General features: G+C 41.5%; 1 protein-coding gene across 1 annotated transcript; it reads left to right on the top strand.

Moving 5' to 3' along the window:
- The first annotated feature begins 1506 nt into the window (after window positions 1–1506).
- RBX1 (ring-box 1) lies at window positions 1507–14613 on the top strand. The gene is made up of 5 exons (XM_027680160.1): window positions 1507–1638; window positions 3928–4006; window positions 11668–11738; window positions 13021–13106; window positions 14435–14613. The coding sequence occupies exons 1-5, from the start codon at window positions 1561–1563 to the stop codon at window positions 14445–14447; spliced, it is 327 nt and encodes a 108-aa protein (XP_027535961.1). The 5' UTR covers window positions 1507–1560; the 3' UTR covers window positions 14448–14613.
- The last annotated feature ends 475 nt before the right edge of the window (window positions 14614–15088 follow it).

Here is a 15088-nt window from a genome sequence, read left to right as displayed (position 1 = left end):
GCATTACCATACACATTTAGGGTTAGAATTGATGTTTCTATTAATAAGAAATCTTGCAAATTCTGCTTTGAAAAGAGCTATTTTTTTGAAGGCAGAAAATAAATTTTCTCAAGCACCCACTTCCTATTTTCAAAATATTCCTTTGCAATAGTCCTGAACACAGAGCAACAGGACAAAAACCTGAATTCTGTGCAGCTTCATGTTATTGTGAGCAACAAGAGCCACCCTGTAACTGAGCAGCATCCAGGGAAAGGGGCGGTTCAGTGAAATGGAAGTGTCCTATGTAGATAACTAGAGGTGTTAACGGGTGTGTAAATGAGGGAGGGTATTTTTCTTCTTCAAACTTACCTTTATTGTGTATGTAACTTTCACACTCAGCCTGACCCTGCAAATATTTAGGTATGGACTTAAGTCAAGGCACAAATGTTACATATCTTTCAAATATGAATCCCGATCCAAATATGAAAATTACTCCAACGCATCCAATGGCAGCATCATCTCATTCTAACCCCAGGTCCCTTCTTTAGGTTAAGGTTTATTTGGAGACTGCAAGACACCCATCCCAGCAAGCACTGGATCTCAGGTAAAAGCTGTATGCATACAGCAAGATAGATAGGATGGAGCCAGACCAGGATGGTGCTGCCTGGCCCAAGTGCTTACGATAGGTACAGTACAGATATGGCTTGTCTGTATATGTGCAAGAGAATGCTCTTTTTGTGCTTCTACAACCTCCTCCTTCCCGCATCCATGGAGTGACACAGTGTACAAATGGATTTGAAGGCGTTGACTCTGCAGAGACATCGCACATCCACAGGGACCTGCAAAGCTGGGTGACATTTCAGGACCTGCACTGTCCTTCTGGGGAGTGTATTCCCCTCAGCTTCTGTATCTTGCGGACTACTACCTCTGACCTTCTCGGGAACGTACTTGGAGCCGTACTGACGGAGGAAGCTCCCAGTACCAGCGCCCAGGCCCATGTTCTCCATCTTTGCAACAGAACAGGCAGGGCTTGGGCAGCTCTGGCAGCACCAGTGAACCTGTGTTAATTGTAACTATTGTTAGCCCAAATCGCGCGCCGTAAGTGTAGCCTGGACGCTGCGCGTTCTGTCTCCGGTAATTCCATGTTCCGTTTAAAGAAACCTCTGGAGTGCAGGAGAACAAAAGGACCACAGCAGGAACCCCGCCGGACCCATCTCGTCCCGCACTCGCCAGGGGTCGATTAGGGTGGGCGAAAACAAACCAGAAGTTTACTAAGGGCCGAAGGAGGAGGGCAGGGAAGCAAATCCCAAGGGATTTCACAGAGCTGCTGTATGAAGTCCCCGACACCCGCAGGCATTGCAAGGATGAGGTAACTGCGCGCGGCCCCACCCTGACAGTCGCTTTACGGGGTGCTCACGTGACTGCACCCACGTGAGCGCGCTCCCGGCCCCGCACCTGCCGGTGAGGGGACGGGGCGGGCGGGGGGCGGGGCCTCCGGGGCCGCCCCTCCCACCCCACCCGTTTTTCCGCATCCCCAGCCCCGCCCTGCTGCGCACGCGTGAGCCGACTCACGCACCCAAAATGGCGGCCGCGATGGATGTGGACACCCCCAGCGGCACCAACAGCGGCGCCGGCAAGAAGCGCTTCGAAGTGAAGAAAGTGAGGCCCCGCCGGCGCGCTGCTCCGGCTGCTCCCGGAGGGACGGGGAGGGGCCGGGGTCGGCCTCGTGGCGGCGAGCGGGTCGGAGGAGGGGGCGGCTACCCGCTCCCCTCACGGAGCCGGGCGCCCGGTTCCGCACCGGCGCGGCGGGAGGGGGGGCGGGGCCTGCGGGGAGTCCTGGCGTGCGTCCAGGCCAATGGCTGAGGCGGACCGGCGCACGTGCAGAGGGCGCTGGCCAATCAGCGGGCGCGGCCGGCGGGGGCGGGAGCGGGGGGCGCTGAGGGGGCCGCGCCGATCGGGGGCTCCGCCGCTCGCTCCTCTCGGGCGCAGCCGCCTCGACGGGCCTCGGCTGCTTCGTGCCCGGACTGTCTGGGCATCTGGGGACGGGGAGCAGGGGTGGAGTTTGCCGGCTCCCCATCAGCCCCGGCCGCTGTGGCCCAGCCGCCCGAGCTGTCCCCGGTGCTGTGTAAAATGTAAATGGCTGTTGCTGACTTTTTTTCTCCTCCATCGTCTTTAAATCGAGCCGTAACAACGTGTGTGTAGTCAGAAAATGCTCTCCTGTCACCCTGGCTTTGCCTGCTCGCTGAGAGCAGCCACAATAGCGCTCTTTGTCCAGTGCCACCAGTTTGTCACCTGGATCATGGTAATAGTCCGAGCCTGCTCATGAAGGCATAGAGAAGTAGGGGGAGGCTGTGTGGGCTTGTATTAAAGTATGATTTGAGGAAAAGTGCCCCCTGGATTGGATATCAGTAAACTTTTCTAGGGGTTCCCACTTGTAGATGAGTTTGTTTTAAATGCAGCTGCCATCAGCGATGATGGAAGCCCCAGATCTGTGCAGGGCTGCAGGTCTGTGAAGGAGGAGGTGTTTGGGTGACATGATTGTTTGCCCTTTGGAAATAAGGACAGATATAATAGCACATGTGAGGAGCAGGAAGTGGCACCATTTATGTGTCAGTGGCATTCCTCTTCCCCAGCAAGGTACCAAGGCCTTTGTTACATGTGTGGCTCAGTACAGGTCTGTGGGTCATCAGAGCAGATCACAATGGGACAAGAGATTAAATACCTGAGTGTGTGCGAGAAATAAGGGTGCAGAGAACTTTTATCTCAGCTGCCTTGAAGTGTGGATGAAGTCCATGAGAGATGAATACCTCAACCAGAAGGCCAGCTAGACTTGAAGTTGGAAGATGGGGAGAAAAAATGCGATGACTAGTGATGCATGTCCTAAAAGATCTACTAGTAGTGTGAATACTTTTTATATCGGCACTAATGAAAATTTGAAGTGCTTATTGAAGTCGGTATTGCTTATCAGTACTTGGCAATCTGCATTCCTCCTTCAGAGTCCCAAACTGAGGGAAAGCAATGAAAACATTGAGATGGAAATGGAACACAGTAGAGAAGATTTACTATAGTACAGTCGATACAATCATATACTGAAAAAAATAGAGAGGAAAAAAATCTAGACTATTTAAGTAGTAAATGAAGATTATCCTGATTACCAATATGATTATCTTGGATTGCTTTGAATATTGAAGGCAAGCCCATTTATTTAAAGAGTTTACAAAAGGCCTGATTATGGATTTTTGTGGGGAGGAATAAAAAGGCACTATGTTTTTCTGCATAGTGTGTCTTAAAGTCCTCAAACCCTTCCCCTGAAGTAGCATGGGACAGTGATACTACTTTATATATATATATAAACAAAGTCTTTGAAAGGTTAATTTGGTAGTACTTTGAAATTTTTATATCCAGCCTTGCTGATAGATCATTGCTTATTAAACTTTTGTAGAGGAGATTGTTCAGCAGTCTGCAAAGAGTAGTGTTAGAGATTTAGTTCTTGACCCCAACTGCTCTGGGGAATGATTACTAGAAGAACTGCTGCAAATAGTGGGAATTCCTCTTAATAAAATGGCATCTGAATTGGCCTTTCTCCAAGGGACTGTCCCTTCCATCAGAATCGTGGATTTGGCATGAGCTGCATCCTTGCGTTTGGATCTTGAGTAGAAATCCAGACATTTGCGTTTGTTTCACAAAAAAAATATAAATAAAAAGGAGAAACTGTGAGAGTTATCTTGTTTCTGAAGTGGGAAGGAGACATTGGGTCTGGGAGGTTTGTCAGAGAAATGGAACCTGAACTCATGATGAAGAGTTACTCTGGACTTCTGCATTTATTTCTTTTTTAATATCCTATCTTTTCTATTTAAAAACATACATGGGATCTTGAAGAATAACAAGGATTTCTGTGTGCTGTAAATTGAATCAAAACTGTTTTTCTTTTTTTCCCCCTCTCTCTAGTGGAACGCCGTAGCTCTGTGGGCATGGGACATTGTGGTTGATAACTGTGCCATTTGCAGAAACCACATTATGGATCTATGTAAGTAAATGGTGGGGAACACAGCTGACAGTTTGAACTTGTTTGTGTTCAGCAGCTGAAATTTCCCCAGTCGAGGATATAATTCAGCAAATTGAGCTTTCAGTTAGGAACTAAGTCTTCTACTAAGCTCTATTTTATGTAACACTGAAGTCTTATAATCTACGTTTGTGACCTCTGTCACCATACTGCTTTTCCCCTCACCTTTTTTTTGTAAAGAGTAGAATCACTTGATGCCACATCAACAGACAAGATGATGTTGCTGAGTGTATTTTGGATGCAACAGAGAGAAAAAGAAATAATAATAAAGAGCTATGAGGAATTGAAATTATTCAGGGTCCACAGACATTGCTCACAAAGAGAGGTATATATTTCAGAGTTTTGGATGTTGCTATGAGTATCAACTTTTTGATGCTACTCATGAAACCTTGTAACACTCTCTGTGTCTGGCCAGGAAAGGCACGGACCAGCAAATCAGACTCATCATTCTACAAAACTTACCTTGTCTAACTAAGTCTGTGTGTGTTATAGTAGGGGGAATTTCGTAGCCACCTAAAAAATTAATTGTTTATTTACAAAGGAGAGTAATCAAATCCCAAAATAAAAAACAATGCATTGCTAGTATTGGTTTGATTTTATTTTTTTTCTTCCCCCCCAATAATCTGGATGGTTCATTTCTATCACAAAATAGGTGTGAATGCATGAAGTCACTGATTTCAGTCCCTTTAAGTATTGGTTATGAGAATAAACCCTTTTTTCCCCTCAAAACTGAGAAGATACTGTTGGCACCATCTTGTTTCAGTCATGAGGGACAGAAGACCTTTTAATATACCCCAGACAGAAATGTTCCTATATTACTAAGATATGAGGATAGTGGAACCCCCAAAAACAAGCACAGGTACAACTGCAGTGCCTGGGGATGGCCTGTCATGATCCCATTGCAGTATTTTGTTGCACTTTGGTTTTATGTTGTTGGCCTTGGAACTACATCCAATGATAACTTACTGTCAATAAGCCTGTGTGAAAATGAAATGTATCACAAAAATGAGACTTCAAATTTATAGTAACAGCTGGTGGGAGATGCACAATGTATTTAAATACATCGTATTTAAATAATAATTACAAAACTACTTTCTGAAATTTTGGTTGTTTTTTTGTTTTGTTTTGTTTTGTTTTTTGGTTTTTGGTTTTTTTTATAAAGAGAAAACACACTGGTCTGAAAACAGGTTAAGCAGGTTCAGTTCTCTTCTTTGGGGCAGATATGTTTATATTTTAGCCAGCTACTGCCTATCCATACCTCAGTTTATTCTTGGTTAAAGGGAATGATAACATTAAAAGGAACAGGGATTATGAAATATACTGAGATCCTTTGATATAAAGATTTCCTTTTCAAGTGCCTCTAACCTGTATCATCTTGGAAAGTAGTTTCAAAAGGAGGTGGACACTGGACTACTACTTAATCTCTCAGGTTTATGATATTAGAGAGGAAAGCATGTTGCTGACAGGCAAATGGAATTTCAAAGATTTGTTAGAATGTAAGTTACATTTATAGAAGTGTCATGGTTTGAGCAGGCCCAAAATTTAATTCTGATTTCTAGTCCTCCACTCACATCTCAACCCCATGTGAGATGGGTTTTTCAGACAAAAACACGAGACTCAATATGGGGGAAGGAATATATTACAAAGACTATATACATAAATAAATACTATAATACACTGTATACAATCTTAACTCTATATTTATCTCTACCATGATAATAATATTTACAATGGGTCTAATCTCTTCTCTCTTTAAATAAAAGTCTAGGAGAGAAGAAGAAGAAAAGACTCCTTCTAGTCTGTCAGTAGTAGGGTTTTTTTTAGGTAGCAGGTTCTCTTCTTCTCTTCCAGGTAGCAGTAGTTGTTGCTGGCTCTCTGCCAGCACACACGAGGGGGTCTCTAAGCTCTTCGGCCCTCCGTCTTCAAACGGGGGTCTTTCTGTGGACTACGTAACCTTAGACAAGGTCGCATCACCACGGTCATATCACGAAGCACGGGGGTCTTCGTGACAGTTTGGTATCTTCAGGGGAAATTAAGTTCCTGTGCAGAGCTCCCATGCTCTGACTCAAAGATGGTTGCCAGCTTCTCTGAAGCTGCAGCAAGGAGGGGGGGGGGGAAGTTTAAGGTTACCCCCTCCACACACATTTTTTTGGTTGTCTTGGTTTTAGTTCTCAGGATAGTTTGAGTTTTTTGCTTCTTTCTGTAGTGCATACTGCACTCTAAGACTTTTCTAAGTGAGTTTAATTATCCTCCTCTTTCTCAGAGGAATTTCTAGTGAGTTTGGGGGTTTGGGTTATCTAATTCTTACCCCGAAACTCTGTTCTTGTTGCTGGTTTAGTTTTCTTTTAGGTGTTGTCTTTCTGTTTTCTTTTTTCTTCAGACATTTCTGTGTCTTTTATGTAGTATACTGGCTTATGTTTTTTTTTTTGGTCTTTATTAGTTGGTTCTTTGTCACTGTTTTTTAGATGTTGTTGTTTCTGCTGCTCTGTCATCTACTCGTAGTGGAGAAAACTCTTTTGGTATTTCAGATACAGGTACTTAGTTCAGTTTTGAGTCTCTGCAGTTTCTTAACCGGGGGCTGGGGGGGGGCAGAGGCCTCCAAGGGGCCGGAGCCCCTTCTCTTCGTGGCTTTTATAACATGGCCACTTCTTTTTTTAACAATAAGTACCACTGCTTTTTTTTTGGTTTCTAGAGATATGTTTATATTTTGCAGGAGCACTGATTGGGTCAAGTTTCAAGGGTCACCACCCCCTGGGGGTTATCATTTTCTTAGTTTCAGGGGGAAAACTTGGCTTAAACCACTACAAGAAGTTACAAATATATAAAATAAATATATAGAATCCTTTAAATCAAGGTAATTACTCACCATAAGTGGGATGTATTGTAAGGTAGTAGATGCTGCTGTTTCATTCTATGAATCTACCTCAAAATTGATAGTGCTTTCCATGACAGACCAAATACAGTCTCATGTATTTGCTATTTTTTTTATAAATAGCAAATATGGGAATGAAGGAGAGGTGTGGAGGAGCTGAAAGAAGAATGGACAGATGCTATTTACCAGTAATGAATTTTGTTTGTCAGTTCTTAAAAACAAAAAAATTCAAAAAGTCCTACCAAAATGTGGGTGGGGATTGAGAGCATATAGGTAGGTTAGGAAAAATAGTAAAGGAAAAGGGCACAGGTAATTTTTTTTCTTTTTTGAGTTGCTCAAGCATTACTTGTTATTAATTTGTGTATGAGCAGTGCTATGAAAAGCCTGGACTGCAAATGACAGACCAAAATTGACAGTATACAGAGTAGAAGGGATATCTAAATTGGTATTCCGAGATCAGTGTTGGCTCTGGATTTACTTACTTCCTTGTTACAGATCATTAATGTTGTTAAACAACCCTTTAATTAGATTTTCAAACATAAGATGTGAAGTGATGGCAAATTGAGGAAAAATAATAGAATATGCAGGGAAGAACAACACAAGATTCGATTTGAGAAAATGCAGGATACAAATGTCTCCCACTCCTAGCGACGAAGGGAAACCTTGAGTGATAAAATATTAAAAGAGTGATAAGTAATGCCAGCCATGGTAATGGAAGTTTGTTAACATTATTAAGTCAGGCATCAGTGTTAAGGTGTCCTGCAGTTCTCCTTGTGCATGTACCTTATGACTCGGTAATAATGTGGCTGAAGAATTCCCTCTGCCCTCGGTTTGTTTTGTATTCAATGTATAGAAGGAATGAGTAGATTTTCAGTGTTTTGGTTTCATTCTTCTCTGGAAAGACCCAGGTCCTGTTTAGACCTTATTTTAGCCTTTCTTCAAAGGCTTGCTCTCTGGTGCTGTTATTGCAACATGGTAAATTGAGGAGTGTTGCCTAAACATTGCATTTAGTATGTTGGATTATCTTTAGGTCTTAAAATATGGAATGTAATATTGTAGTAAGGTGATTGGCATAGTTTTGAACTGCAGAAAATTTGCCATCAAAATACTGTCCCCTTGCTTCGACAGTGAGATGCAAAGTACCATGTTTGATATTCCAGTCTCACAAAATAGTTACCTTGCATAGAATCCAAAGAATCTCAGGATGCTTAATAGATGGAATATTTTTGGATTTATGAGAAGAGTAAAAGAATGGAACTAAGTATATATAGTTGCTAAGTCATGAGTAGGAGTGGAAGATGATAGCTGTGTACATGTATTTTAGGAGTGTGATACTAACAGCAAATACTGAGAGTCATATTGTAAGTAGAAGGAATCAGATAATGATGTGATATAGGGGAGCTTACAATAAGTGTTCAGTAAAATCTGCAGATCATTCCTAAGTAACCGCAGGGAACTGCAAGGGGGAAATTCTTAAGTTTGAAAAAGTAAATTGAAGAGCTCATTCTGCATTCTGGGGTACTAGACTAGGCCAGAATAGGCTACGTCAGTTGGAAGAGACCTACAGCGATCATCTCTTCCAACTTCCTGGCTGCTTCAGGGCTGACCAAAAGTTAAAGTGTGTTATTAAGGGGCTCTTAAAGACTGGCAGGCTTGGGGCATTGACCACCTGTCTAGGAAGCCTCTTCCAGTGTTGGCCTGCCTTCTATTGCTTTGTAATGTCCAGACTAAACCTGCATTCCCATGCATCCTATCACTGGATACCAGGACAGCTGCTCCTCACAGGACAAGTAATAAGTGTAGTTAAGTTTATTAGCCTGGTTATTTGGTTTTTCTGTCTATTTTCTGAGTGTTGTGTTAGCCAAACTGTGTGTATTTATTTATTTCTTCCCAATAACTCGATCCCTTCATGACAGTTTTAGAAGGCAACATGAATAAAAAAAGGGAAACCATACAGTGGTTACCCTTGCCTAAGCAGAAACAGATTTGAAGAGCTCTTATCAAATTTACCAGTGCAGTGGGCTGTTTTTGTAGCTGCAAACAAAAGAGATGTACTTTACTTCTGTTACCTCCTGTTATGGCTACTTAAATCCTGAGATACAGAAGATTTCTGCAATAGAAAATGTATAGAAAGTGGGACAGTTATGATGCCAGGATTCAGAAGCTGCCATTATATAAGATGTATTTCCGTAACTCCCTGAGTTGAAATGCCTCCCTTGCATCTTTCACAATTATTTACAAGTATTTCAGGTTTTAGCTGTATCTTTCTGCCCTCACCTCCAGACACACTGTCAAAAGCAAGGCAACAGAAGAGTTGTTCAGTATTCCTCCATTACCTGTTACTGTCTGACTCTTACTGCTTCTCTTGGATCAGCAGATGGTAAATAGCTTCTCTTTCAGAATCATCAGCTTTCATTCTCTCACAGATACTGTTCATGTGTTTTATTTCTTTGTTGATATATTGTCCTTTTCTGAAATGAAGCAGGTAGGAGACCAAAAAGTGGTTCAGCTTTTGGAAAGCCCTTTTTTGGCAGCCAAAGGTAGCAGTGCCAGCAGTGGTCTCCAACCTGTTTGATGAGGGAGTTAAATCTGGGTGTCTTGTTGGAAAGGGCCTTACATCAGCACTAGAGAACTTCTCCTCAGCTATTTCCATGGAAGCTCATCTGTCCTCTTAAACTTTTAGTACTGTAATGCTTTAGACTGTACTTGCTTGTCAGAGAATGTTTGAGTAAGACTAAAATGAATTTCAGTGATGCTTTTCTTCCTTTCCTAAACCACCTTTCTTCTCTCTCACTCCCAGTCAAAATGCAGAGTTCTTTAAAGCCAGAAACAAAAGTTTATAATTGTGTTCCAAAGCATGCAGCTCCCAGGTTAAGGCCACTTAGAGAGGGGGAAAAAAAAGACAAAATGACATAAAAATGGGCAAGATGGACTTCATGTCTAATATGCCCAATGTTTTGTTTTCAGCAGGAAAAGAGAAAAAACAAAATAAGTGTTTCTTGTGTGCTGGAGCATTTTCCTTGCTTTCAACAGAGACTTCCTGAGCTAAACTTTGCTTATCCGTTGACTTTTCTCCTTCAGATGAATGTTCTCACTTTTTTCTACTACTCCTCACCATTTTCTACTATTCCTCACTATTCAGTTACTTTACTCATGCCAGGTGTTCAAAACTTAATATAATACACCCCATGATCATGAGTCTATACTGCAGTAACAGTAAAATTGTTGCATCAATCTCAGGTGTAAAATCTTGTGCAAATATCCAAAGTAATTGAAGTTCTTCAAGGGTCTTGAGCATCTTCCATTTTCTTAATCAGATTTAGTTTTATTGCTTTTTGTATTGAGAGCTTCAGGAATTAAGACATCAAACATTTCAGGTGTACTGGATTTTGTTCTCCTCTGTAGGCAAGTAAGGGATTGAGCTTTGGACTTCTGCTGTGGTGTATCGTGTCTTGATGTAAACCACGATAAATACACTTTCTTTCAAATCTTGCAGAACAGCTGCTGTTACTGAGTTTCCTTAGACGTCAGTTTTTGTTTTGAGTAGTCCCTCACGACTAAGGTTAACTGACCTCTCTCATATCTCAGAAAAAATGGGTCTTTCTTTTATTTTGTTCCTATCCACACCTGAAAAAGCATGAAAAAACGAATAAAGGGATGAATAGGACAGAGCAAATAGAGATCACATTTTCTGAGCCAAACCTGCAGGGTTTGAAAGTTTTTGAATCTGAGCATATTCAAGCTCACAAACAGTGAACATAGAATTAGAGCTCATTCAGACATCTTCTTTGCCAGGGGAAAAAAAATGATCTGCAAAACAAGAAAGCAGCAAGCCTGTGTGTTGAGTTCTAAGCTGATTGTCTATCAGCATGTCTTTTTAAATCATTAGGGCACAACTCTTAAAGAAAGCATCCTTTAGCAGGAAGTAAAATGTTGGTCTCATAGGTTTGTGCTGCTGACTGTGGAGGAGTTGGAAATATCCTTTTTTCTTCTGAAGTTTCTTCTTGAGGTGGAGCAAAGTGAATTGTTCAGGCTCTAGAATGGAGAACCACATTGAAGGATTTATTTTCTCACTGCTGTTCTTCTTTCTTTCCTTACTCTCTCTTGTCTCCTTCATCCATACCACCTGACACAGAAGCCCAAAACATAACCCAAACCCATAAATAGTTGGGGGGTTTTGTGAGGGTGATCCTGGGTACTTAGCTCCAAGGTATAAAAAGTCTATAACATAAATTTTTAAACTATTGTGTGTTTTTGGGGTGTACTTACCTATCACAAGACTACAGAATAAAGACAGGCAAGCTCCAGATTACATGAGCAAAGTAATTTATAAATAGAGTACATAATGTCTGACAAGACAGTGAATTTATTTATAGAGAAACCTGGGTAAGAAATTTATGTAGCTTCAACTGATCATGAAAAGATATATCTTAAAATACAGGAGGAAAAAATTAAAAATATTTATCCTTGAAATTTGGGAAGGAGACACATGTTGCCAGCAGATGAACTATGTACTCTTGCCCTCTGGAACTTTGGAATACTAAAAAAGTAGAGGAAGAAGGAAATCACAACTAAGTATGTTTTGGTCTGGTACTTTTGGAAAAACAGTACACGTTAAACCATAGCTCTTGGCCCTTTCTGATGTAATAAATCCCCCCCTGCCCTCACTTGCTAATATGAAGAAATCTATCACTTAGTGTTACATGCACATCTTCTACTCCTGTGTATATCTGTTTAATCTTTGTTTTCACAGGCATAGAATGTCAAGCAAACCAAGCATCGGCTACCTCTGAAGAGTGCACAGTTGCATGGGGCGTCTGCAATGTAAGGAAAACTGGTTTATTACTGAGCTCATGTGTGGTGATGCTATCCCCCTTTTCTGAAGACTCGGGACAGAATGAGTTCTATGAAATGTTTCACATAATCCACCACAAATAAGAACTTCAAACTCCATATGTTTAGTAGAATTTAGAAAGGAGAGAGAGAAGAAAATAAAGCAAAAGTTGGAGAGATGTTATAAGGAAGACGCGGAAATGAAGGGAGGAAGATAGACCTTTACTTTTTTTTTTTTTTTAAGAATAATAGATCTTTCATTCTGAGCATAATTTTTCTGATCAAGGTTTGCCAAGGAGCTATGCCTTTTTTTTTTTTCTTCTGGTAAAAAGATTAATTGGATGTCAGCATGCTTGATTGGTCTTCATACAGGCTGATTCAAGGATTCAGTGTGGGGTAACTACATGATTTGCTTCCAGTTTTGGAGGAAAATCTAATTGATACTAATGGTTTGTCTCCAGCTCTTCCAGTGTGTTGCCATATATGCTCCTTTGTACATGGTCCCACCAGCACATGAACTCCAAACTTGAATACCTCTTAGCTAGCCTTGGCCTGAGTTGGAAGATAACATTTTCCATAATAAAATAACTTCCTCTGTTCAATCTTCACTAAGCTGTGGGATCGAGTTACAGCATGATAATGCTGGAACAAGATTATAAATGTTGCAATCCTGTTTGCAGAGGACAAGAGCAAAATTTTTAACCATGTCAGAATATTCTAGTGTCAAAATTATATTGTTGTGTGCAAGAGTTACCACGAGTGGAACCTTGGTTTTAAGTAGCTGTATGGAGTATTGAAAAGGGTGTCCTTATTAAACACAGAGTTGGTTTTCTTCTTCCTAATTTTTCAAATTCCTTTTCATTCAGGCTCTGATTTCTCCTGAAAACTGACAGAAAGCTTTCTTCAGCGTGTATACATTCATATCATCCCTGCTACTCACTCTGAAATCCTCTTTTCTTTCTGATTATGCTTCTTAGCAGCATCTGCTCTGCCAATTTTAGCAGCTGCTAAACTCTGCGCTCTCTCCTTCATCAGAAGTCAGTCAGTTGCCACTGCGTGCACTGTGGAACAGGCTCCCTGCTGCCATTTCACTAATATTTCTGCCCTCTCTGAAAATGTGGATCAGTTCCTTGGTGTTTACCAGCGAATTGGCTGATCAGTCCTCTCCACTTTTGCCTGCAAACACTTGCTACTCTCTATTTGCCATGGTAACTTTCACATTGAGATATCTTCGTATGTTCTGAAATGATGTGATCTGAACTTTGTCTTCCAGCACGCTTTCCACTTCCACTGCATCTCTCGCTGGCTCAAAACTCGCCAAGTATGTCCGCTGGACAACAGGGAATGGGAGTTCCAAAAGTAGGTATCCTGCACAGATGTCAAGATGAAAAATCCAATTGTCCTTCTGTTAATATAAATGATAAGATTTGTGGGGCTGAGGGCGTAGTTGCTGTTGGGAGAGGCTTTTTCCTCTATCTTGCTGTATAGGGACCTTTCCTTAGCTTCCTGGTGCTAAATGAGCTCTGAAGGAAGTCCAAACAGCTGTGGGGTAAGTGGGAGCTGTTAAAAAATAGTGATTTCTATTGACATTCCCTCTAAAGGATGGAGAGCAGAAGAGAAATGGAATTCACTAAAAGTGGAGCCTCAGGGGAATGCTATACTGCCGTTTGAGCAATTTAGGTTTAGAGAATTACCTGAATTCAGCTGCTTGGGCTCCAAAGTGTTTCCGCTGAGGTGCCAGACATCTTACTGGGCCCCTCTGTTATCTTGGTGATTTGGTTTATAACTCAGAGCCCCAGAAATTGCTATAGCTGATTTCCTAGCATCTGGAGATCAAGTCTCCATGTAACCATTGCTGCAGCTCAGGCCCATTTAGTCATAATTTCTGTATTGTTTTTGTTTTGTATTTTTCAAAGGTCTGTTGTTAGAATAGTAATAGGAGATCAATTGATAGATTTTTGAGGGGTAATTGTATTTTGAGAGGTATTGAGAATAGTTAGGAAGTTTGCCTGACACTCGCTTTGTTCTGCACAATTTATCCATTAATCTTTCCTTAACTGTGGATTGTCCCTCTCCCCACCTCCTTTATTAAAAAATTACATTAATTCTAATCAGAGTCCAGATGGAAACAAAGTAAAAAAGATAAAAGTATTGAGGATTGTCTTTGGGATCTGGTTCACAGTCAGTTGCGCAAATCATCATTAACATGACAACTCAAGTACCATAGTTCTGATACTAAGATGTTTTAGAGAACGCACAATGAAAACTAAGTCCATGGTGCCTGGCTAGTGACTTAATATTGCATGGGCAGCATGATGAGAAATGGAGAGATGAATTAATATCTTCTGATGCATGCTCAGTGTTACTTCTGGGGCTATGACAAGCTTTGGCCTTGTTTTCATGCAGGACATATTTGAACTGGGATTCAGGGCAAAAGATGATTATACTGAGGATCTCTTACACATGGTGTTGTGAATTGCTCAGGCTCTCTTCTAAGTGATGTCTGGGTAGACCTTTAGGGGAAGTGAAATGTAGAGAACCTCCTAAGATTTCCCTAACATAGCATTTCACCTTCATCCCATTTACATGTTAATTACATTGTGGCAGAATGAAAATAAATCCACCCAAATCAGCACTACCATGAATTGTAATTTTTAAAAAGTCATTAATATATTATCTATTTGCAGGTATGGGCACTAGAGAGATGGTCACCATGCTTCTTGTTATGTCATCAGACTCAGTTGTTCTTGTCACTATGGGTTTGTTTTAGCAACTTGGAAAGTCAGTAATGTATACGATTCTTCTTTCATCCTAATTTCTTTGTTGTACACCACTGAATAAAATCTTGCTGGAGCTTCCTGTCAAAGTTTTTTGTCTTGTGTTCAGGAGGGGGCAGTTGGAGCATGAGGGAGGGGAATTATCTGGAGACCAGGGACTTAAGCTAGGCTTAATTCTTTATTTAGCTGGGCAGTGCTTCTTGTTGCTACTCCCACACAACTGAGAACCACACCTCTGGCTCACCGAGGTCAGCGTTAAACTCCACTGTGTAGTGTGATGGGTGCAGGACTTGGCCTGGCTAAGAGTAATTTGTGCAATAGCATTTCATGTGGACATGCTTTCTTACAGCTGAGTTGAAATGATGATCTATACAATTAGGGGTTGTGTCATCATTAGAAAGTACTCTCTTGCTTCTGCCCTTGCAGAAGCTCCCCTGCAGAGGAAATTTTCTCCAACTTCCCAGTTCCAGCAGTTTAACCTTGGGGAACACAAACTGACTGTTACTTTTTGTCAGTGTTCATAAAGCACTTTCATGTGTCAGGTGAAAATAAATAGAAGCTTCA

This window comes from Neopelma chrysocephalum, unplaced genomic scaffold, assembly GCF_003984885.1.
Source record: "Neopelma chrysocephalum unplaced genomic scaffold, ASM398488v2 Primary Assembly neopelma1_59, whole genome shotgun sequence".
Taxonomy (NCBI): Eukaryota; Metazoa; Chordata; class Aves; order Passeriformes; family Pipridae; genus Neopelma; species Neopelma chrysocephalum.
This window is presented reverse-complemented; position numbering and strand designations above follow the sequence as displayed.